The sequence below is a fragment of the Scyliorhinus torazame genome, chromosome 8 (genome assembly GCF_047496885.1).
Source record: "Scyliorhinus torazame isolate Kashiwa2021f chromosome 8, sScyTor2.1, whole genome shotgun sequence".
NCBI lineage: Eukaryota > Metazoa > Chordata > Chondrichthyes > Carcharhiniformes > Scyliorhinidae > Scyliorhinus > Scyliorhinus torazame.
The window spans coordinates 4,648,341-4,672,948 of record NC_092714.1 but is presented as its reverse complement, the minus strand read 5'-3'; the positions used below and the strand labels follow the sequence as shown (position 1 = coordinate 4,672,948).

Below are 24,608 nucleotides of genomic sequence, written 5' to 3'. Positions count from 1 at the left end.
GATACAGAGTAAAGCTCCCTCTACACTGTCCCCATCAAACACTCCCAGGACAGGTACAGCACGGGGTTAGATACAGAGTAAAGCTCCCTCTACACTGTCCCCATCAAACACTCCCAGAACAGGTAGAGCACGGGGTTAGATACAGAGTAAAGCTCCCTCTACACTGACCCCCATCAAACACTCCCAGGACAGGTACAGCACGGGGTTAGATACAGAGTAAAGCTCCCTCTACACTGTCCCCATCAAACACTCCCAGAACAGGTACAGCACGGGGTTAGATACAGAGTAAAGCTCCCTCTACACTGTCCCCATCAAACACTCCCAGAACAGGTAGAGCACGGGGTTAGATACAGAGTAAAGCTCCCTCTACACTGACCCCCATCAAACACTCCCAGGACAGGTACAGCACGGGGTTAGATACAGAGTAAAGCTCCCTCTACACTGACCCCATCAAACACTCCCAGGACAGGTACAGCACGGGGTTAGATACAGAGTAAAGCTCCCTCTGCACTGTCCCCATCAAACACTCCCAGGACTGGTACAGCACGGGGTTAGATACAGAGTAAAGCGTCCTCTACACTGACCCCATCAAACACTCCCAGGACAGGTACAGCATGGGGTTAGATACAGAGTAAAGCTCCCTCTACACTGTCCCCATGAAACACTCCCAGGACAGGTACAGCACGGGGTTAGATACAGAGTAAAGCTCCCTCTACACTGACCCCATCAAACACTCCCAGCACAGGTACAGCACGGGGTTAGATACAGAGTAAAGCTCCCTCTACACTGACCCCATCAAACACTCCCAGGACAGGTACAGCACGGGGTTAGATACAGAGTAAAGCTCCCTCTACACTGTCCCCATCAAACACTCCCAGGACAGGTACAGCACGGGGTTAGATACAGAGTAAAGCTCCCTCTACACTGTCCCCATCAAACACTCCCAGGACAGGTACAGCACGGGGTTAGATACAGAGTAAAGCTCCCTCTACACTGACCCCATCAAACACTCCCAGGACAGGTACAGCACGGGGTTAGATACAGAGTAAAGCTCCCTCTACACTGTCCCCATCAAACACTCCCAGGACAGGTACAGCACGGGGTTAGATACAGAGTAAAGCTCCCTCTACACTGACCCCATCAAACACTCCCAGCACAGGTACAGCACGGGGTTAGATACAGAGTAAAGCTCCCTCTACACTGACCCCATCAAACACTCCCAGGACAGGTACAGCACGGGGTTAGATACAGAGTAAAGCTCCCTCTACACTGTCCCCATCAAACACTCCCAGGACAGGTACAGCACGGGGTTAGATACAGAGTAAAGCTCCCTCTACACTGACCCCATCAAACACTCCCAGGACAGGTACAGCACGGGGTTAGATACAGAGTAAAGCTCCCTCTACACTGTCCCCATCAAACACTCCCAGGACAGGTACAGCACGGGGTTAGATACAGAGTAAAGCTCCCTCTACACTGTCCCCATCAAACACTCCCAGGACAGGTACAGCACGGGGTTAGATACAGAGTAAAGCTCCCTCTACACTGTCCCCATCAAACACTCCCAGGACAGGTACAGCACGGGGTTAGATACAGAGTAAAGCTCTCTCTACACTGTCCCCATCAAACACTCCCAGGATAGACACAGCACGGGGTTAGATACAGAGTAAAGCTCCCTCTACACTGTCCCCATCAAACACTCCCAGGACAGGTACAGCACGGGGTTAGATACAGAGTAAAGCTCCCTCTACACTGTCCCCATCAAACACTCCCAGGACAGGTACAGCACGGGGTTAGATACAGAGTAAAGCTCCCTCTACACTGTCCCCATCAAACACTCCCAGGACAGGTACAGCACGGCGTTAGATACAGAGTAAAGCTCCCTCTACACTGTCCCCATCAAACACTCCCAGGACAGGTACAGCACGGGGTTAGATACAGAGTAAAGCTCCCTCTACACTGTCCCCATCAAACACTCCCAGGACAGGTACAGCACGGGGTTAGATACAGAGTAAAGCTCTCTCTACACTGTCCCCATCAAACACTCCCAGGATAGACACAGCACGGGGTTAGATACAGAGTAAAGCTCCCTCTACACTGTCCCCATCAAACACTCCCAGGACAGGTACAGCACGGGGTTAGATACAGAGTAAAGCTCCCTCTACACTGTCCCCATCAAACACTCCCAGGACAGGTACAGCACGGGGTTAGATACAGAGTAAAGCTCCCTCTACACTGTCCCCATCAAACACTCCCAGGACAGGTACAGCACGGGGTTAGATACAGAGTAAAGCTCTCTCTACACTGTCCCCATCAAACACTCCCAGGATAGACACAGCACGGGGTTAGATACAGAGTAAAGCTCCCTCTACACTGTCCCCATCAAACACTCCCAGGACAGGTACAGCACGGGGTTAGATACAGAGTAAAGCTCCCTCTACACTGTCCCCATCAAACACTCCCAGGACAGGTACAGCACGGGGTTAGATACAGAGTAAAGCTCTCTCTACACTGTCCCCATCAAACACTCCCAGGATAGACACAGCACGGGGTTAGATACAGAGTAAAGCTCCCTCTACACTGTCCCCATCAAACACTCCCAGGACAGGTACAGCACGGGGTTAGATACAGAGTAAAGCTCCCTCTACACTGTCCCCATCAAACACTCCCAGGACAGGTACAGCACGGGGTTAGATACAGAGTAAAGCTCCCTCTACACTGTCCCCATCAAACACTCCCAGGACAGGTACAGCACGGGGTTAGACACAGAGTAAAGCTCCCTCTACACTGTCCCCATCAAACACTCCCAGGACAGGTACAGCACGGGGTTAGATACAGAGTAAAGCTCCCTCTACACTGTCCCCATCAAACACTCCCAGGACAGGTACAGCACGGGGTTAGATACAGAGTAAAGCTCCCTCTACACTGTCCCCCATCAAACACTCCCAGGACAGGTACAGCACGGGGTTAGATACAGAGTAAAGCTCCCTCATCACTGCCCACAAAACTCCCAGGACAGGTACAGCACTGGGTTAGATACAGAGTAAAGCTCATTCTACACTGTCCCCATCAAACACTCCCAGGACAGGTACAGCACGGGGTTAGATACAGAGTAAAGCTCATTCTACACTGTCCCCATCAAACACTCCCAGGACAGGTACAGCACGGGGTTAGATACAGAGTAAAGCTCCCTCTACACTGTCCCCCATCAAACACTCCCAGGACAGGTACAGCACGGGGTTAGATACAGAGTAAAGCTCCCTCTGCACTGTCCCCATCAAACACTCCCAGGACAGGTACAGCACAGGGTTAGGTACAGAGTAAAGCTCCCTCTACACTGTCCCCCATCAAACACTCCCAGGACAGGTACAGCACGGGGTTAGATACAGAGCAAAGCTCCCTCTACACTGTCCCCATCACACTCTCCCAGGACAGGTACAGCACGGGGTTAGATACATAGTAAAGCTCCCTCTACACTGTCCCCATCAAACACTCCCAGGACTGGTACAGCACGGGTTAGATACAGAGTAAAGCTCCCTCTACACTGTCCCCATCAAACACTCCCAGGACAGGTACAGCACGGGGTTAGATGCAGAGTAAAGCTCCCTCTACACTGTCCCCCATCACACTCTCCCAGGACAGGTACAGCACGGGGTTAGATACAGAGTAAAGCTCCCTCTACACTGTCCCCATCAAACACTCCCAGCACAGGTACAGCACGGGGTTAGATACAGAGTAAAGCTCCCTCTACACTGTCCCCATCACACTCTGCCAGGACAGGTACAGCACGGGGTTAGATACAGAGTAAAGCTCCCTCTACACTGTCCCCATCAAACACTCCCAGCACAGGTACAGCACGAGGTTAGATACAGAGTAAAGCTCCCTCTACACTGTCCCCATCAACACTCCCAGGACAGGTACAGCATGGGGTTAGATACAGAATAAAGCTCCCTCTACACTGTCCCCATCAAACACTCCCAGGACAGGTACAGCACGGGGTTAGATACAGAATAAAGCTCCCTCTACACTGTCCTCTTCAAACACTCCCAGGACAGGTACAGCATGGGGTTAGATACAGAGTAAAGCTCCCTCTACACTGTCCCCATCAAACACTCCCAGGACAGGTACAGCACGGGGTTAGATACAGAGTAAAGCTCTCTCTACACTGTCCCCATCAAACACTCCCAGGACAGGTACAGCACGGGGTTAGATACAGAGTAAAGCTCTCTCTACACTGTCCCCATCAAACACTCCCAGGACAGGTGCAGCACGGGGTTAGATACAGATTAAAGCTCCCTCTACACTGCCCCCATCAAATACTCCCAGGACAGGTGCAGCACGGGGTTAGACACAGAGTAAAGCTCCCTCTACACTGTCCCCATCAAACGCTCCCAGGACAGGTACAGCACGGGGTTAGATACAGAGTAAAGCTCCCTCTACACTGTCCTCTTCAAACACTCCCAGGACAGGTACAGCATGGGGTTAGATACAGAGTAAAGCTCCCTCTACACTGTCCCCATCAAACACTCCCAGGACAGGTACAGCACGGGGTTAGATACAGAGTAAAGCTCTCTCTACACTGTCCCCATCAAACACTCCCAGGACAGGTACAGCACGGGGTTAGATACAGAGTAAAGCTCTCTCTACACTGTCCCCATCAAACACTCCCAGGACAGGTACAGCACGGGGTTAGATACAGAGTAAAGCTCCCTCTACACTGCCCCCATCAAATACTCCCAGGACAGGTGCAGCACGGGGTTAGATACAGAGTAAAGCTCCCTCTACACTGTCCCCATCAAATGCTCCCAGGACAGGTACAGCACGGGGTTAGATACAGAGTAAAGCTCCCGCTACACTGCCCCCATCAAACACTCCCAGGACAGGTGCAGCAGATGGTTAGATACAGAGTTAAGCTCCCTCTACACTGTCCCCATCAAACACTCCCAGGACAGGTACAGCGTGGGGTTAGATACAGAGTAAAGCTCCGTCTATACTGTCCCCATCAAACACTCCCAGGACAGGTACAGCACGGGGTTAGATACAGAGAAAAGCTCCCTCTACACTGTCCCCATCAAATACTCCCAGGACAGGTACAGCATGGGGTTAGATACAGAGTAAAGCTCCCTCTACACTGTCCCCATCAAACACTCCCAGGACAGGTACAGCATGGGGTTAGATACAGAGTAAAGCTCCCTCTACACTGCCCCATCAAACACTTCCAGGACAGGTACAGCACGGGGTTAGATACAGAGTAAAGCTCCCTCTACACTGTCCCCATCAAACACTCCCAGGACAGGTACAGCACGGGGTTAGATACAGAGTAAAGCTCCCTCTACACTGTCCCCATCAAACACTCCCAGGACAGGTACAGCACGGGGTTAGATACAGAGTAAAGCTCCCCCTACACTGTCCCCATTAAACACTACCAGGACAGGTAGAGAACAGGGTTAGATACAGAGTTAAGCTCCCTCTACACTGTCCCCATCAAACACTCCCAGGACAGGTACAGCACGGGGTTAGATACAGAGTAAAGCTCCCTCTACACCGTCCCCATCAAACACTTCCAGGGCAGGTACAGCACGGGGTTAGATACAGAGTAAAGCTCCCTCTACACTGTCCCCATCAAACACTCCCAGGACAGGTACAGCACGGGGTTAGATACAGAGTAAAGCTCCCTCTACACTGTCCCCACCAAACACTCCCAGGACAGGTACAGCAGGGGGTTAGATACAGAGTAAAGCTCCCTCTACACTGTCCCCATCAAACACTCCCAGGACAGGTACAGCACGGGGTTAGATACAGAGTAAAGCTCCCTCTGCACTGTTCCCATCAAACACTCCCGGGACAGGTACAGCACGGGGTTAGATACAAAGTAAAGCTCCCTCTACACTGTCCCCATCAAATACTCCCAGGACAGGTACAGCACGGGGTTAGATACAGAGTAAAGCTCCCTCTGCACTGTTCCCATCAAACATTCCCAAGATATGATGTGAAATCAGCTGCATTCTTGTACACACTCGTCTCCATCAAGGACGGTCACCTCAGCACTTCGCTTTACCGCAAACCCACGGATAAACTCATGATGCTCCACTTCTCCAGCTTCCACCCTAAACACATTAAAGAAGCCATCCTCTATGGACAAGTGCTCCGTATACACAGGATCTGCTCAGACGAGGAGGAGCGTAACAGACATCTACAGACGTTGAAAGATGCCCTCGTACGAACGGGATATGGCGCTCGACTCATCGATCGACAGTTCCAATGCGCCACAGCGAAAAACCGGACCGACCTCCTCAAAGAACAAACAAAGAACAAAGAAATGTACAGCACAGGAACAGGCCCTTCGGCCCTCCAAGCCCGTGCCGACCATGCTGCCCGACTAAACTACAATCTCCTACTCTTCCTGGGTCCGTATCCCTCTATTCCCATCCTATTCATGTATTTGTCAAGATGCCCCTTAAATGTCACTATCGTCCCTGCTTCCACCACCTCCTCCGGTAGCGAGTTCCAGGCACCCACTACCCTCTGCGTAAAAAACCTGCCTCGTACATCTACTCTAAACCTTGCCCCTCTCACCTTAAACCTATGCCCCCTAGTAATTGACCCCTCTACCCTGGGGAAAAGCCTCTGACTATCCACTCTGTCTATGCCCCTCATAATTTTGTATACCTCTATCAGGTCTCCCCTCAACCTCCTTCGATCCAGTGAGAACAAACCGAGTTTATTCAACCGCTCCTCATAGCTAATGCCCTCCATTCTTGACAAATATATGAATAGGATGGGAATAGAAGGATACGGACCCAGGAAGTGTAGAAGATTGTAGTTTAGTCGGGCAGTATGGTCCGCGCGGGCTTGGAGGGCCGAAGGGCCTGTTCCTGTGCTGTACATTTCTTTGTTCTTTGTTCTTTGTTATACCAGGCAACATTCTGGTAAATCTCTTCTGCACCCTCTCTAAAGCCTCCACATCCTTCTGGTAGTGTGGCGACCAGAATTGAACACTATACTCCAAGTGTGGCCTAACTAAGGTTCTATACAGCTGCAACATGACTTGCCAATTCTTATACTCAATGCCCCGGCCAATGAAGGCAAGCATGCCGTATGCCTTCTTGACTACCTTCTCCACCTGTGTTGCCCCTTTCAATGACCTGTGAACCTGTACTCCTAGATCTCTTTGACTTTCAATACTCTTGAGGATTCTACCATTCACTGTATATTCCCTACCTGCATTAGACCTTCCAAAATGCATTACCTCACATTTGTCCGGATTAAACTCCATCTGCCATCTCTCCGCCCAAGTCTCCAGACAATCTAAATCCTGCTGTATCCTCCGACAGTCCTCATCGCTATCCGCAATTCCACCAACCTTTGTGTCGTCTGCAAACTTACTAATCAGACCAGTTACATTTTCCTCCAAATCATTTATATATACTACAAAGAGCAAAGGTCCCAGCACTGATCCCTGTGGAACACCACTGGTCACAGCCCTCCAATTAGAAAAGCATCCCTCCATTGCTACTCTCTGCCTTCTATGGCCTAGCCAGTTCTGTATCCACCTTGCCAGCTCACCCCTGATCCCGTGTGACTTCACCTTTTGTACTAGTCTACCATGAGGGACCTTGTCAAAGGCCTTACTGAAGTCCATATAGACAACATCTACTGCCCTACCTGCATCAATCATCTTAGTGACCTCCTCGAAAAACTCTACAGGCGACAGTCCTCAGAAGACAAACATGGACACAACCGACAGAATACTCTTCGTCGTCCAGTACTTTCCCGGAGCGGAGAAACTACGTCATCTTCTTCACAGCCTTCAACACGTCATTGATGACGATGAACATCTTGCCAAGGTCATCCCCACCCCCCCACTACTTGCCTTCAAACAACCGCGCAACCTCAAACAAACCATTGTTTGCAGCAAACTACCCAGTCTTCAGAACAGTGACCACGACACCACACAACCCTGCCATGGCAATCTCTGCAAGACATGCCAGATCATCGACATGGATACCACTATTACACGTGCGAACACCACCCACCAGGTACGCGGTACATACTCGTGCGACTCGGCCAACGTTGTCTACCTCATACGCTGCAGGAAAGGATGTCCCGAAGCGTGGTACATTGGCGAGACCATGCAGACGCTGCGACAACGAATGAACGGACATCGCGCAACAATCACCAGGCAGGAATGTTCCCTTCCAGTCGGGGAACACTTCAGCAGTCAAGGGCATTCAGCCTCTGATCTCCGGGTAAGCGTTCTCCAAGGCGGCCTTCAGGACCCGCGACAACGCAGAATCGCCGAGCAGAAACTTATAGCCAAGTTCCGCACACATGAGTGCGGCCTCAACCGGGACCTGGGATTCATGTCACATTACATTCATCCCCCACCATCTGGCCTGCGAAATCCTACCAACTGTCCTGGCTTGACACAATTCACACCTCTTTAACCTGGGGTTACCCCATTTCTGGATCTGTAAAGATTTAATCACCTGCTAATGCTCGAATTCCTAGCATTGTTTGGCATCTTTGAATTTGTCTATATATGTGTTTCTGGAACAGACCTCTTCATTCACCTGAGGAAGGAGCAGTGCTCCGAAAGCTAGTGACATCGAAACAAACCTGTTGGACTTTAACCTGGTGTTGTAAGACTTCGTACTATTCCCAAGATAGGTACAGCATGGGGTTAGATACAGAGTAAAGCTCCCTTTACACTGTCCCCATCAAACACTCCCAGGACAGGTACAGCACGGGGTTAGATACAGAGTGAAGCTCCCTCTACACTGTCCCTATCAAACACACCTGGGACAGGTACAGCACGGGGTTAGATATAGAGTAAAGCTCCCTCTATACTGTCCCCATCAAACACTCCCAGGACAGGTACAGCACGGGGTTAGATACAGAGTAAAGCTCCCTCTACACTGTCCCCATCAAACACTCCCAGGACAGGTACAGCACGGGGTTAGATACAGAGTAAAGCTCCCTCATCACTGCCCACAAAACTCCCAGGACAGGTACAGCACTGGGTTAGATACAGAGTAAAGCTCCCTCTACACTGTCCCCCATCAAACACTCCCAGGACAGGTACAGCACAGGGTTAGGTACAGAGTAAAGCTCCCTCTACACTGTCCCCCATCAAACACTCCCAGGACAGGTACAGCACGGGGTTAGATACAGAGCAAAGCTCCCTCTACACTGTCCCCATCACACTCTCCCAGGACAGGTACAGCACGGGGTTAGATACATAGTAAAGCTCCCTCTACACTGTCCCCATCAAACACTCCCAGGACTGGTACAGCACGGGTTAGATACAGAGTAAAGCTCCCTCTACACTGTCCCCATCAAACACTCCCAGGACAGGTACAGCACGGGGTTAGATGCAGAGTAAAGCTCGCTCTACACTGTCCCCCATCACACTCTCCCAGGACAGGTACAGCACGGGGTTAGATACAGAGTAAAGCTCCCTCTACACTGTCCCCATCAAACACTCCCAGCACAGGTACAGCACGGGGTTAGATACAGAGTAAAGCTCCCTCTACACTGTCCCCCATCACACTCTGCCAGGACAGGTACAGCACGGGGTTAGATGCAGAGTAAAGCTCCCTCTACACTGTCCCCATCAAACACTCCCAGCACAGGTACAGCACGAGGTTAGATACAGAGTAAAGCTCCCTCTACACTGTCCCCATCAACACTCCCAGGACAGGTACAGCATGGGGTTAGATACAGAATAAAGCTCCCTCTACACTGTCCCCATCAAACACTCCCAGGACAGGTACAGCACGGGGTTAGATACAGAATAAAGCTCCCTCTACACTGTCCTCTTCAAACACTCCCAGGACAGGTACAGCATGGGGTTAGATACAGAGTAAAGCTCCCTCTACACTGTCCCCATCAAACACTCCCAGGACAGGTACAGCACGGGGTTAGATACAGAGTAAAGCTCTCTCTACACTGTCCCCATCAAACACTCCCAGGACAGGTACAGCACGGGGTTAGATACAGAGTAAAGCTCTCTCTACACTGTCCCCATCAAACACTCCCAGGACAGGTGCAGCACGGGGTTAGATACAGAGTAAAGCTCCCTCTACACTGCCCCCATCAAACACTCCCAGGACAGGTACAGCACGGGGTTAGATACAGAGTAAAGCTCCCTCTACACTGCCCCCATCAAATACTCCCAGGACAGGTGCAGCACGGGGTTAGATACAGAGTAAAGCTCCCTCTACACTGTCCCCATCAAATGCTCCCAGGACAGGTACAGCACGGGGTTAGATACAGAGTAAAGCTCCCTCTACACTGCCCCCATCAAACTCTCCCAGGACAGGTGCAGCAGACGGTTAGATACAGAGTAAAGCTCCCTCTACACTGTCCCCATCAAACACTCCCAGGACAGGTACAGCGTGGGGTTAGATACAGACTAAAGCTCCGTCTATACTGCCCCCATCAAACACTCCCAGGACAGGTACAGCACGGGGTTAGATACAGAGAAAAGCTCCCTCTACACTGTCCCCATCAAATACTCCCAGGACAGGTACAGCATGGGGTTAGATACAGAGTAAAGCTCCCTCTACACTGTCCCCATCAAACACTCCCAGGACAGGTACAGCATGGGGTTAGATACAGAGTAAAGCTCCCTCTACACTGTCCGCATCAAACACTTCCAGGACAGGTACAGCACGGGGTTAGATACAGAGTAAAGCTCCCTCTACACTGTCCCCATCAAACACTCCCAGGACAGGTACAGCACGGGGTTAGATACAGAGTAAAGCTCCCTCTACACTGTCCCCATCAAACACTCCCAGGACAGGTACAGCACGGGGTTAGATACAGAGTAAAGCTCCCCCTACACTGTCCCCATTAAACACTCCCAGGACAGGTAGAGAACAGGGTTAGATACAGAGTAAAGCTCCCTCTACACTGTCCCCATCAAACACTCCCAGGACAGGTACAGCACGGGGTTAGATACAGAGTAAAGCTCCCTCTACACTGTCCCCATCAAACACTCCCAGGACAGGTACAGCACGGGGTTAGATACAGAGTAAAGCTCCCTCTACACTGTCCCCATCAAACACTCCCAGGACAGGTACAGCATGGGGTTAGATACAGAGTAAAGCTCCCTCTGCACTGTTCCCATCAAACACTCCCAGGACAGGTACAGCACGGGGTTAGATACAGAGTAAAGCTCTCTCTACACTGTCCCTATCAAACACTCGCAGGACAGGTACAGCACGGGGTTAGATACAGAGTAAAGCTCCCGCTACACTGTCCCCATCAAACACTCCCAGGACAGGTACAGCACGGGGTTAGATACAGAGTAAAGCTCCCTCTGCACTGTTCCCATCAAACATTCCCAAGATATGATGTGAAATCAGTTGCATTCTTGTACACACTCGTCTCCATCAAGGACGGTCACCTCAGCACTTCGCTTTACCGCAAACCCACGGATAACCTCATGATGCTCCACTTCTCCAGCTTCCACCCTAAACACATTAAAGAAGCCATCCTCTATGGACAAGCGCTCCGTATACACAGGATCTGCTCAGACGAGGAGGAGCGTAACAGACATCTACAGACGTTGAAAGATGCCCTCGTACGAACGGGATATGGCGCTCGACTCATCGATCGACAGTTCCAATGCGCCACAGCGAAAAACCGGACCGACCTCCTCAAAGAACAAACAAAGAACAAAGAAATGTACAGCACAGGAACAGGCCCTTCGGCCCTCCAAGCCCGTGCCGACCATGCTGCCCGACTAAACTACAATCTCCTACTCTTCCTGGGTCCGTATCCCTCTATTCCCATCCTATTCATGTATTTGTCAAGATGCCCCTTAAATGTCACTATCGTCCCTGCTTCCACCACCTCCTCCGGTAGCGAGTTCCAGGCACCCACTACCCTCTGCGTAAAAAACCTGCCTCGTACATCTACTCTAAACCTTGCCCCTCTCACCTTAAACCTATGCCCCCTAGTAATTGACCCCTCTACCCTGGGGAAAAGCCTCTGACTATCCACTCTGTCTATGCCCCTCATAATTTTGTATACCTCTATCAGGTCTCCCCTCAACCTCCTTCGGTCCAGTGAGAACAAACCGAGTTTATTCAACCGCTCCTCATAGCTAATGCCCTCCATACCAGGCAACATTCTGGTAAATCTCTTCTGCACCCTCTCTAAAGCCTCCACATCCTTCTGGTAGTGTGGCGACCAGAATTGAACACTATACTCCAAGTGTGGCCTAACTAAGGTTCTACACAGCTGCAACATGACTTGCCAATTCTTATACTCAATGCCCCGGCCAATGAAGGCAAGCATGCCGTATGCCTTCTTGACTACCTTCTCCACCTGTGTTGCCCCTTTCAATGACCTGTGAACCTGTACTCCTAGATCTCTTTGACTTTCAATACTCTTGAGGGTTCTACCATTCACTGTATATTCCCTACCTGCATTAGACCTTCCAAAATGCATTACCTCACATTTGTCCGGATTAAACTCCATCTGCCATCTCTCCGCCCAAGTCTCCAGACAATCTAAATCCTGCTGTATCCTCCGACAGTCCTCATCGCTATCCGCAATTCCACCAACCTTTGTGTCGTCTGCAAACTTACTAATCAGACCAGTTACATTTTCCTCCAAATCATTTATATATACTACAAAGAGCAAAGGTCCCAGCACTGATCCCTGTGGAACACCACTGGTCACAGCCCTCCAATTAGAAAAGCATCCCTCCATTGCTACCCTCTGCCTTCTATGGCCTAGCCAGTTCTGTATCCACCTTGCCAGTTCACCCCTGATCCCGTGTGACTTCACCTTTTGTACTAGTCTACCATGAGGGACCTTGTCAAAGGCCTTACTGAAGTCCATATAGACAACATCTACTGCCCTACCTGCATCAATCATCTTAGTGACCTCCTCGAAAAACTCTACAGGCGACAGTCCTCAGAAGACAAACATGGACACAACCGACAGAATACTCTTCGTCGTCCAGTACTTTCCCGGAGCGGAGAAACTACGTCATCTTCTTCACAGCCTTCAACACGTCATTGATGACGATGAACATCTTGCCAAGGTCATCCCCACACCCCCACTACTTGCCTTCAAAACAACCGCGCAACCTCAAACGAACCATTGTTTGCAGCAAACTACCCAGTCTTCAGAACAGTGACCACGACACCACACAACCCTGTCATGGCAATCTCTGCAAGACGTGCCAGGTCATCGACATGGATACTACTATTACACGTGAGAACACCACCCACCAGGTACGCGGTACATACTCGTGCGACTCGGCCAACGTTGTCTACCTCATACGCTGCAGGAAAGGATGTCCCGAAGCGTGGTACATTGGCGAGACCATGCAGACGCTGCGACAACGAATGAACGGACATCGCGCAACAATCACCAGGCAGGAATGTTCCCTTCCAGTCGGGGAACACTTCAGCAGTCAAGGGCATTCAGCCTCTGATCTCCGGGTAAGCGTTCTCCAAGGCGGCCTTCAGGACCCGCGACAACGCAGAATCGCCGAGCAGAAACTTATAGCCAAGTTCCGCACACATGAGTGCGGCCTCAACCGGGACCTGGGATTCATGTCGCATTTCATTCATCCCCCACCATCTGGCCTGCGAAATCCTACCAACTGTCCTGGCTTGGTACAATTCACACCTCTTTAACCTGGGGTTACCCCATTTCTGGATCTGTAAAGATTTAATCACCTGCTAATGCTCGAATTCCTAGCATTGTTTGGCATCTTTGAATTTGTCTATATATGTGTTTCTGGAACAGACCTCTTCATTCACCTGAGGAAGGAGCAGCGCTCCGAAAGCTAGTGACATCGAAACAAACCTGTTGGACTTTAACCTGGTGTTGTAAGACTTCGTACTATTCCCAAGATAGGTACAGCATGGGGTTAGATACAGAGTAAAGCTCCCTTTACACTGTCCCCATCAAACACTCCCAGGACTGGTACAGCACGGGGTTAGATACAGAGTGAAGCTCCCTCTACACTGTCCCTATCAAACACACCTGGGACAGGTACAGCACGGGGTTAGATACAGAGTAAAGCTCCCTCTACACTGTCCTCATCAAACACTCCCAGGACAGGTACAGCAAGGGGTTAGATACAGAGTGAAACTCCCTCTACACTGTCCCCATCAAACACACCCAGGACAGGTACAGGTCGGGGTTAGATACAGTGTAAAGCTGCCTCTACACTGTCCCCATCAAACACTCCCAGGACAGGTACAGCACGGGGTTAGATACAGAGTAAAGCTCCCTCGACACTGCCCCATCAAACACTCCCAGGACAGGTACAGCACTCAATTAGAAGTATTTTTAAATATCAATTATTTCTCCTCTCATTCTTATTAACTCTAGATAACATCAGCCCAGTTTCCTCAACCTCCCCTCACAAAATAATCCTCAGCAATCAGTCTGTTGAGGCTTTGTTAAATTCTCTCTGGGTAAATATGTCCTTTCTTAGATAAGGAGACCAGAACCATACACAGTTCACCAGCTGTGATGTCACCAAGGCTCTCTACAATTGCAGCAAGGCAGCTTTACTCCTCTAGCCAAATCCTCCGACACGAAAGGCCAGCAAACATTTGCTTCTGAATTATTTCTGCACCTGTATGCCAGCATTTGGTGACTCCGGAACAAGACACCATTTGGACTGGATTGGACATGAACATTACCAACCTCTCCTCATTTGGAAATGACTCTGCTTTTCTGGGCGGAATTCTCCGTTGCCCGACGCTGATATCGTAATCTCTGTGTAGAATCATAGAATTTACAATGCAGACGGAGGCCATTCGGCCCATCGAGTCTGCATTGACCTTTGGAAAGAACACCCTACTGAAGCCCACACATCCACTCTATCCCCGGAGCCCAGTAACCCCACCTAACCTTTTTGGACACTAAGCGGCAATTTAACATGGTCAATCCACCTAACCTGCACATCTTTGGACTGTGGGAGGAAACCGGAGCACCCGGGGGAAACCCACGAAGACATGGGGAGAACATGCAAACTCCCGAGGCATTAATTGAACCCAGGACCCTGAAGCTGTGAGTCAACAGTGCTAACTTTATACCACCATGCTGCACAGACAGTATAAAATATAATTACACTTTCTAAAGGGCAGCACGGTAGCACAGTGGTTAGCACAGTTGCTTCACAGCTCCAGGGTCCCAGGTTCGATTCCCGGCTTGGGTCACTGTCTGTGCGGAGTCTGCACATCCTCCCCGTGTGTGCGTGGGTTTCCTCCGGGTGCTCCGGTTTCCTCCCACAGTCCAAAGTTGTGCAGGTTAGGTGGATTGGCTGTGATAAATTGCCCTGTAGTGTCCAAAAAAAAGGTTAGATGGGGTTACTGGGTTATGGGGATAGGGTGGTGTTGTGGGCTTAGGTATGGTGATCTTTCCAAGGGCCGGTGCAGACTCGATGGGCCGAATGGCCTCCTTCAGCACTGTAAATTCTATGACCTATGATCTAAATGCCCTAACTCTCTCACACGCATAAAAATGAAGTTGAGGAATTTTGCTAAAAGGTTAAAAGTCAGTTGTTGAAGGGGAAAGTATAGATGGTCCGTGAAGTGGTCTCCAGGTCTCAAAGCGCAGGTCTGCGAAACTCTTGCACTGCGTTTGAGGCAAACTTCACAGAAACATGCTATCAGTTGATTTCAGAGCTTCGAGCGACTTTGGAGGAATGTCCAGTCACTTTTTAGTTTGGACTTGGTCATGAGCATCAGGAGCTGTTGCCTTCTTTTCCAAGCAGTTCATCCCTCTCATCCCTTCCTCCTGGCCCTCACCCCTACAATCCCTCCCACCCGGCTCCCCCACTCAACTCACCCCAGGGAAAAACAACCTGCCAACCTTCAACAGAGTTTTCCAGGCATTTTTTTTCAAAGCCATAAATCACCACATGACCCTTTTGTGAAGGATGAAGAGGTTTCCACCTTCTTCAAAACTGTTTAATTGCCTTTTCTTTTAAAATCCTGTCTTTTTCATGAACAGCAGCAGTCAGAGTCCTTGCTTTAACCCTTTAGAGGATGATGTTTTATAAAAAAAACAACTTCTTCCAGAATGCACCTAGTCCGTGAAGGGGAACCATTTTTCTGTAATTAAAGTGTTTATGACATTTGTCAAACACGATTCCCATTACTTAAATCCATGCTGCATCTGCCCAATCATATCATTATTTTCTGATCATTTTCTTCCTACTAACGACAAACTAACAGGTGTTATGACACCCTGGACAAGAGCGCGGTCAATCCCAGTCCCACAGACCCCGGACCCACAACACAATCACCCTGGACAAGAGCGCGGTCAATCCCAGTCCCACAGACCCCGGACCCACAACACAATCACCCTGGACAAGCGCCCGGTCAACTCCAGTCCAACAGACCACAGTCAATCACAGTCCCACAGGCCCCGGTCAATCCCCGTCCCACAGGCCCCGGTCAATCCCTGTCCCACAGGCCCCGGTCAATCCCAGTCCCACAGACCCCGGTCAATTCCAGTCCCACAGACCCCGGTCAATCCCCGTCCCACAGACCCCGGTCAATCCCAGTCCCACAGGCCCCGGTCAATCCCAGTCCCACAGACCCCGGTCAATCCCAGTCCCACAGACCCCGGTCAATCCCAGTCCCACAGACCCCGGTCAATCCCAGTCCCACAGACCCCGGTCAATCCCAGTCCCACAGACCCCGGTCAATCCCAGTCCCACAGACCCCAGTCAATTCCAGCCCCACAGGCCCCGGTCAATCCCAGTCCCACAGACCCCGGTCAATCCCAGTCCCACAGGCCCCGGACCCACAACACAATCACCCTGGACAAGCGCGCGGTCAATCCCAGTCCCACAGACCCCGGTCAATTCCAGCCCCACAGGCCCCGGACCCACAACACAATCACCCTGGACAAGCGCCCGGTCAATCCCAGTCCCACAGACCCCGGTCAATCCCAGTCCCACAGACCCCGGTCAATCCCAGTCCCACAGGCCCCGGTCAATCCCAGTCCCACAGGCCCCGGTCAATCCCAGCCCCACAGGCCCCGGTCAATCCCAGTCCCACCGGCCCCGGTCAATCCCAGTCCCACAGGCCCCGGTCAATCCCAGTCCCACAGGCCCCGGTCAATCCCAGCCCCACAGGCCCCGGTCAATCCCAGCCCCACAGGCCCCGGTCAATCCCAGTCCCACAGGCCCCGGTCAATCCCAGTCCCACAGGCCCCGGTCAATCCCAGCCCCACAGACCCCGGTCAATCCCAGTCCTACAGACCCCGGTCAATCCCAGTCCCACAGACCCCGGTCCATCCCAGCCCCACAGGCCCCGGTCAATCCCAGTCCCACAGACCCCGGTCAATCCCAGTCCCACAGGCCCCGGACCCACAACACAATCACCCTGGACAAGCGCGCGGTCAACTCCAGTCCAACAGACCCCGGACCCACAACACAATCACCCTGGACAAGCGGGCGGTCAATCCCAGTCCCACAGACCCCGGACCCACAACACAATCACCCTGGACAAGCGCGCGGTCAATCCCAGTCCCACAGACCCCGGACCCACAACACAATCACCCTGGACAAGCGGGCGGTCAATCCCAGTCCCACAGGCCCCGGTCAATCCCAGTCCCACAGACCCCGGTCAATCCCAGTCCCACAGACCCCAGTCAATCCCAGTCCCACAGACCCCGGTCAATCCCAGTCCCACAGGCTCCGGTCAATCCCAGTCCCACAGGCCCCGGTCAATCCCAGTCCCACAGGCCCCGGTCAATCCCAGTCCCACAGACCCCGGTCAATCCCAGTCCCACAGACCCCAGTCAATCCCAGTCCCACAGGCCCCGGTCAATCCCAGTCCCACAGACCCCAGTCAATCCCAGTCCCACAGGCCCCGGTCAATCCCAGTCCCACAGGCTCCGGTCAATCCCAGTCCCACAGACCCCGGTCAATCCCAGTCCCACAGACCCCAGTCAATCCCAGTCCCACAGGCCCCGGTCAATCCCAGTCCCACAGGCCCCGGTCAATCCCAGTCCCACAGGCCCCGGTCAATCCCAGTCCCACAGGCCCCGGTCAATCCCAGTCCCACAGGCCCCGGTCAATCCCAGTCCCACAGACCCCGGTCAATCCCAGTCCCACAGACCCCGGACCCACAACACAATCACCCTGGACAAGCGGGCGGTCATTCCCAGTCCCACAGACCCCGGACCCACAACACAATCACCCTGGACAAGAGCGCGGTCAATCCCAGTCCCACAGGCCCCGGACCCACAACACAATCACCCTGGACAAGAGCGCGGTCAATCCCAGTCCCACAGGCCCCGGTCAATCCCAGTCCCACAGGCCCCGGTCAATCCCAGTCCCACAGGCCCCGGTCAATCCCAGTCCCACAGACCCCGGTCAATCCCAGTCCCACAGACCCCGGACCCACAACACAATCACCCTGGACAAGCGGGCGGTCATTCCCAGTCCCACAGACCCCGGACCCACAACACAATCACCCTGGACAAGAGCGCGGTCAATCCCAGTCCCACAGGCCCCGGACCCACAACACAATCACCCTGGACAAGAGCGCGGTCAATCCCAGTCCCACAGGCCCCAGAGTCCCGACATAAATGGATTAACCAATAATTTGTGAATTTTCCGGAGATCTTTGACCCTTGACTGCTCCAATGAGTTACATGCACCCGATTTGTAACTGAAACATTTTTAAACCTGTTTATTTATAACAAGAGAATAGATAAATATGCACTGGCAAAGACAGAACAATGATCTGCTAATCTAATTATTCCCCTAACCACGTCCCACCTCCACCCAGACACGCACAAGATAACACAGAGTCTGGGGGTGGGGGGGGGGGGTGACAGGAAAGGTTCAAAATAACATGGATTAAACTGGGGATGAGAGATGAATCTTTGCTGCTGATGTTGTAGTCTTTGTAGCTGGTGATCTTCCAAGAATGCAAAGTTTTGAAATCATCGGTTCGTTTGGATCTTTTAATGGTTGTCTTCAATTAGAACATGCAGAGCATATAATTCTGTCTGGGGAGTCACTTTCAGTTGAATGACCTGCACCAGACTGGCTCTCAGACCCACTGAGATAATATTAGAATCCTTCACCTGAGGATTTCAAACAGATTTTCAAACAGCCCCCTCTTCCTGCAGGTGGCACTAGAACATTCCGCAGATTGAACTGACTGCAGAAAGAAAGGTCTTTAAACACAGGCCATTAGTTGGAATAAATCAGATTTAGTTCCCCAACATTTTAATCAGAAGTGGAACGTTGGCAGGCCGGGCCACTACCTTCGATCTAACGCATTCCTTCATTATTTTGTCAGCCACGGTTGATTTACGGTTCCTGTTGGGTTTTTGTGTCTTCAGGAATGTATATTTGCTTAAGATGCGTAAGAGTTCTTTAAATACTGCCCGTTTTCAGGTGCTTTTAGATCACAGTGAATGTTTTACTGCCTCGCTTACTTGGCTAGTGGGAAGTAAACCTAAACTTGAGAGGTACGTGTACCTGTCTGGAACTTACCACTAAAACCTGTGTCTGCGGCTGACTCACTTGCATTGCCAATTGGGATGATAATTGTTAATGGTGAGTGAACAAGTGCTCCCTATTTAAATGGCCACAAATGACAAATTGTAAATTATAATTAAAGTGATAAAGCTAAATCCTCCTGTCGACAATGCATTCCAGCCCTTTACATTTCCCAGCTGTCTGGGTAAGCCTGCAGTGTACAGACAGTCACTCTCTGAGGCAGATTGGCACGGACATTGGCGACAAAGAGAGATGGATGCTGGGACCGATGGCTAAGACAGCTCTACCCGGAAACAATTGCCCGAATTTGGGGGAACGTTCGATACCGGCATTAAGATCATGAACGGAAAAGTTTCATTTTGCACATCAGTTTGAGAAAGATGAAAAACAGAAGTAATAGCAAAGGCTGGGATTTTCTGTGTTCAGCTGTCTATGTCACAGGATAGTCGATGGATCGACAGTGGCCATTCTTATTGCAGAGGCGTAGAATAGAAAAGTTAAAGACAGCAACTGCTTAATTGTGATACCAGCAAGTTGAGGATTACTGGTCAATTTTAATCAGCCCTGCTTATTAGCCAGCAGAGAGTGAGACAGAATAAATATCTTTCTGCAGTTCCAATCCACTGGTTGTCTGAGAGGAGCTGATGGTGTGAGCAGGCAAATTAATTTCTAAATCTGCATTACAAACAGACAGTGCATGATAAAGTCAAGTCTCTGAGCAGTTTGGGCAAAATAGAATCCTTATTAATCGTTACTACTTCTAATTAATTTGCTTAAACACAGAAATCTGTTACCCAAGACTTACTCTCCTGTGTTTCTTTCAGCTCTGAGGGATAATCGGATTGAGCTGGTGCGGTCTTCATGGCACGAGCTGAGCATTAACATCAGCGACGTCACGCTCTCAGATGAAGGACAGTACACGTGTTCCCTGTTCACTATGCCTGTGAAGACTGCCAAGGCATTTCTCATAGTGCTGGGTGAGTATTACAGAGTCACAGCACAGAAACATGCCACTCTGCCCAATGCTCCTATCCAACTTCACCCGATCAGCACATCCGTCTATTCCTTCCTCCTGAAAATGTTTATCCAACTTTCCCTGAAATACATCAATGTAATCTCCCTCAACCACTCCCTGTGATAATGAGTTCCACATTCTCTCCACTCTCTGGAGAAAGGGGTTTCTCCTGAATTCCCCATTGCATTGATCAGTGAGACCCTCATGGTCTCTAGAGAATGTTGAAGCATCTTCTCCACGTCTACCCCATCCAACCCCTTCATAATCTCGCCCACATTCTCAACCCCTCTGGGTGTTTCAAAGTGCTTCACAGCTGGTGAAGTATATTCTGAAGTGAAGTGACTGTTATCATGTTTGAAACACCAAAACCAATTTGCACCCAGCAAACTCTCCCAAACAGTAAGGTGATGGCGACCAAACATTCTGCTTGTGATCTTAACTGAGGGATAAATATTGGCCAGAATGCTTCTGCTATGCTTCACAATATTAACACCCTCATTTTAACATCTCCTCCAAAGGACAGCATCGACAACACTGCAGCACTCCCTCAATCAGGCATTGCCTGTGTCAGCCTGCATTACTCAGCTCCAGTCCTTGAGTTGAATAAAACAATAATTGAATCGGGATAATAAATTGGTCAAAGGAGCCCACAGCTGGTTCGAGCTCTGTCGCTTCAAATCCAACTGGTGACAGCAAATATACTGACTGAGAAATGGTCCCATTGTCATATCGGGAGGAAACTGTGCCCAGCCCAACGCAGGGCGTGAACCTGCCCCCAGAATCCCCGCAGGGTGTGACCCCCAGAATCCCCGCAAGGTGTGACCCCCAGAATCCCCGCAGGGTGTGACCCCCAGAATCCCCGCAGGATGTGACCCCCGGAATCCCCGCACGGCGTGACCCCCGGAATCCCCACAGGGTGTGACCCCCAGAATCCCCACAGGGTGTGACCCCCAGAATCCCCACAGGGTGTGACCCCCAGAATCCCCGCAGGGTGTGACCCCCAGAATCCCCGCAGGGTGTGACCCCCAGAATCCCCGCAGGTTGTGACCCCCCAGAATCCCCGCAGGGTATGACCTTCGGAATCCACACAGGGTGTGACCTTCGGAATCCCCGCAGGGTGTGACCCCCCAGAATCCCCGCAGGTTGTGACCCCCAGAATCCCCGCAGGGTGTGACCTTCAGAATCCCCGCAGGGTATGACCTTTGGAATCCACACAGGGTGTGACCCCCGGAATCCCCGCACGGCGTGACCCCCGGGATCCCCGCAGGGTGTGACCCCCAGAATCCCCACAGGGTGTGACCCCCAGAATCCCCGCAGGGTGTGACCCCCATGATCCCCGCAGGGTGTGAAACCCGGGATCCCCGCACGGCGTGACCTTCGGAATCCCCGCAGGGTGTGACCCCCGGAATCCCCGCAGGGTGTGACCCCCAGAATCCCCGCAGGGTGTGACCCCCAGAATCCCCGCAGGGTGTGACCTTCGGAATCCCCGCACGGTGTGACCCCCAGAATCCCCACAGGGCGTGACCTTCGGAATCCCCGCAGGGTGTGACCCCCAGAATCCCCACAGGGCGTGACCCCCGGAATCCACACAGGGCGTGACCCCCCGGAATCCACAGAGGGCGTGACCCCCGGAATCCACACAGGGCGTGACCTTCGGAATCCCCTCAGGGTGTGACCCCCAGAATCCCCACAGGGCGTGACCCCCGGAATCCACACAGGGCGTGACCCCCCGGAATCCACACAGGGCGTGACCCCCGGAATCCCCGCAGGGTAGGAACCTGCCCCTGGGTTTTCAGAGGAACTTAGGAGCAGGCCATTCAGCCCATCGAGCCTGCTGTACCATTCAATCCCACACTTGTGACGTTCCCAGTACAGACAGCCAAACAACTCCGATTCCATCTCTGTACACCTGCTGTAGCACAAACCGGACTGGACCGTCACAAAACACACATGCGGATCATCTCTTTAGAAATAAAAAACTTGTTATCAATAGCTGAGTTCTACCTATCAGCTCCATTAAGTTAGTCATCTACATTGCAGTGCACTGGATAATCACTCACTGACACAAACCCTTTAACCTTCAGATACAATTCATCCAAAAAGAGCATCTGATGCTCAGCTTTCGGGAATTGGCTACTGGTAAATGCAATTTACTTCAGTCTGGATTAGAGGACAGAGCACATCTAATGAAAACAAATTAAATGTGACATTCGATTGATACAGGAATATGGAAAATGTAATTATCTCGTGGGAAGAAAGACTGAAGCAAACGGAAAGTGGGTTGTTTATTGAAAGGTGACAATTTGAAAAATAAATGATTGTACTGCTTCAGTGAAATATACAGACAGATTTCTCTTGTTAATTACACCTATTTCTGATTCACTACTAAACACAGTCACTGTTTAACAAATTACTGCACAGGGGGCAGACAAACTGAGAGAACTGGCAAATGACAGCAGAATTGGTCAGTAATGGGCCTCAACTACTTCCTGTGGTAACAAATTCCACAGGCTCACCACTCTCTGGGTGATGCCATTTCTCCTCATCTATGTCCGAAGTGGTCGACCCCGTATCCTCAGACTGTGACCCCTGGTTCTGGACACACCCACAATCGGGAACATCCTTCCTGCCTCTACCCTGTCCAGTCCTGTTAGAATTTTATAGGTTTCTATGAGATCCCCACTCATTCTTCTGAACTCCAGCGAATACAACCCTAACCGATCCAATCTCTCCTTGTATGTCAGCGAGACATCCCTGCTCCTGTACTCAAATCCTCTCGCAATGAAGGCCAACATACCATTTGCCTTCTTTACCACCTGCTGTACCTGCATGCTTACCTTCAGTGACTGATGTACGAGGACAGCCAGGTCTCGTTGCACATTCCCTTCTCCTAATTTATGGCCATTCAGATAATAGTCTGCTTTCTCGTTTTTGCTACTGAAGTGGATAACCTCGCATTTCTCCAAATTATACCCCATCTGCCATTCATTTGCCCACTCACTCAACTTGTCCAAATCACATTGAAGCATCTCTGCATCCTCGTCACAGCTCACCCTCCCACCCAACTTGGTGTCATCTGCAAATTTAGAGATATTACATTTTGTTCCCTCATCTAAATCATGAATATATATTGTAAATAGCTGGGGTCCCAGCACCGATCCCTGCCGTACCCCACTAGTCACTGCCTGCCAATTGGAAAAAGACCCGTTAATTCCTACTCTTTGTTTCCTGTCTGCCAACCAGTCTTCTATCCGCTCAATACACTTCCCCTAATCCCATGTGCTTTAAGTTTACATATTAATTTCTTATGCATGACTTTGTCAAAAGCCTCTGAAAGTCCAAATACACCACATCCACTGGCTCCCCTTCATCAATTCTACTAGTTACATCCTCAAAGAATTCCAGTAGACTGGTCAAGCATGATTTCCCCTTCATAAACCCATGCTGACTCTGTCCGACCCTGCCACTATTTTCTCAGTGCTCTGCTAAAACATATGCGTTTAGTTGCTCAGCCATTTCTTTGTCCCCTATTATAAATTCCCTTGTTTCTGACTGTAAGGGACCTACATTTGTCTTCACCAATCCTTTTCTCTTCACATACCTACAGCAACTTTTACAGTCAGTTTTTATGTTCCCCGCAAGCTCATTCTCGTACTCTATTTTCCCCCTTCTTAATCAATCCCTTGGTCTTTCTTCACTGAATTCTAAACTGAGGGCATTTAAAAGTTTATTGGATAAACATATGGATGATAATGGCATAGTGTAGGTTAGATGGCTTTTGTTTCGGTGCAACATCGTGGGCCGAAGGGCCTGTACTGCGCTGTATTGTTCTATGTTCTATGTTCTATGCTCCCAATCCTCAGACCTGTTGATTTCTTGGCCAATCTGAATGCTTCTTCCTTGGATCGAATACACTCTCCAATTTCCCTTGGAAGCCATGGATTGGCCACCTTTCCGTTTTACTTTTGTGCCAGACAGGAATAAGCAATTGTTACAGTTCCCCCATGCTCGCCTTGAATGGTTGCCATTGTCTATCCACTGTCATCCTCTAAAGTAATGTTCCCCAATCATGGCTGA

General features: G+C 50.8%; 1 protein-coding gene across 2 annotated transcripts in view; it reads left to right on the top strand.

The window, feature by feature from the left end:
* cadm2b (cell adhesion molecule 2b) overlaps positions 1 to 24,608 on the top strand; it is a 646,038-nt gene that overhangs the window by 81,973 nt on the left and 539,457 nt on the right. For both annotated transcript variants that reach the window (XM_072513056.1, XM_072513057.1), the window contains exon 3: positions 20,341 to 20,493. In XM_072513056.1, the coding sequence (XP_072369157.1) occupies positions 20,341 to 20,493 (153 nt within the window). The remainder of the gene's footprint in view (positions 1 to 20,340; positions 20,494 to 24,608) is intronic.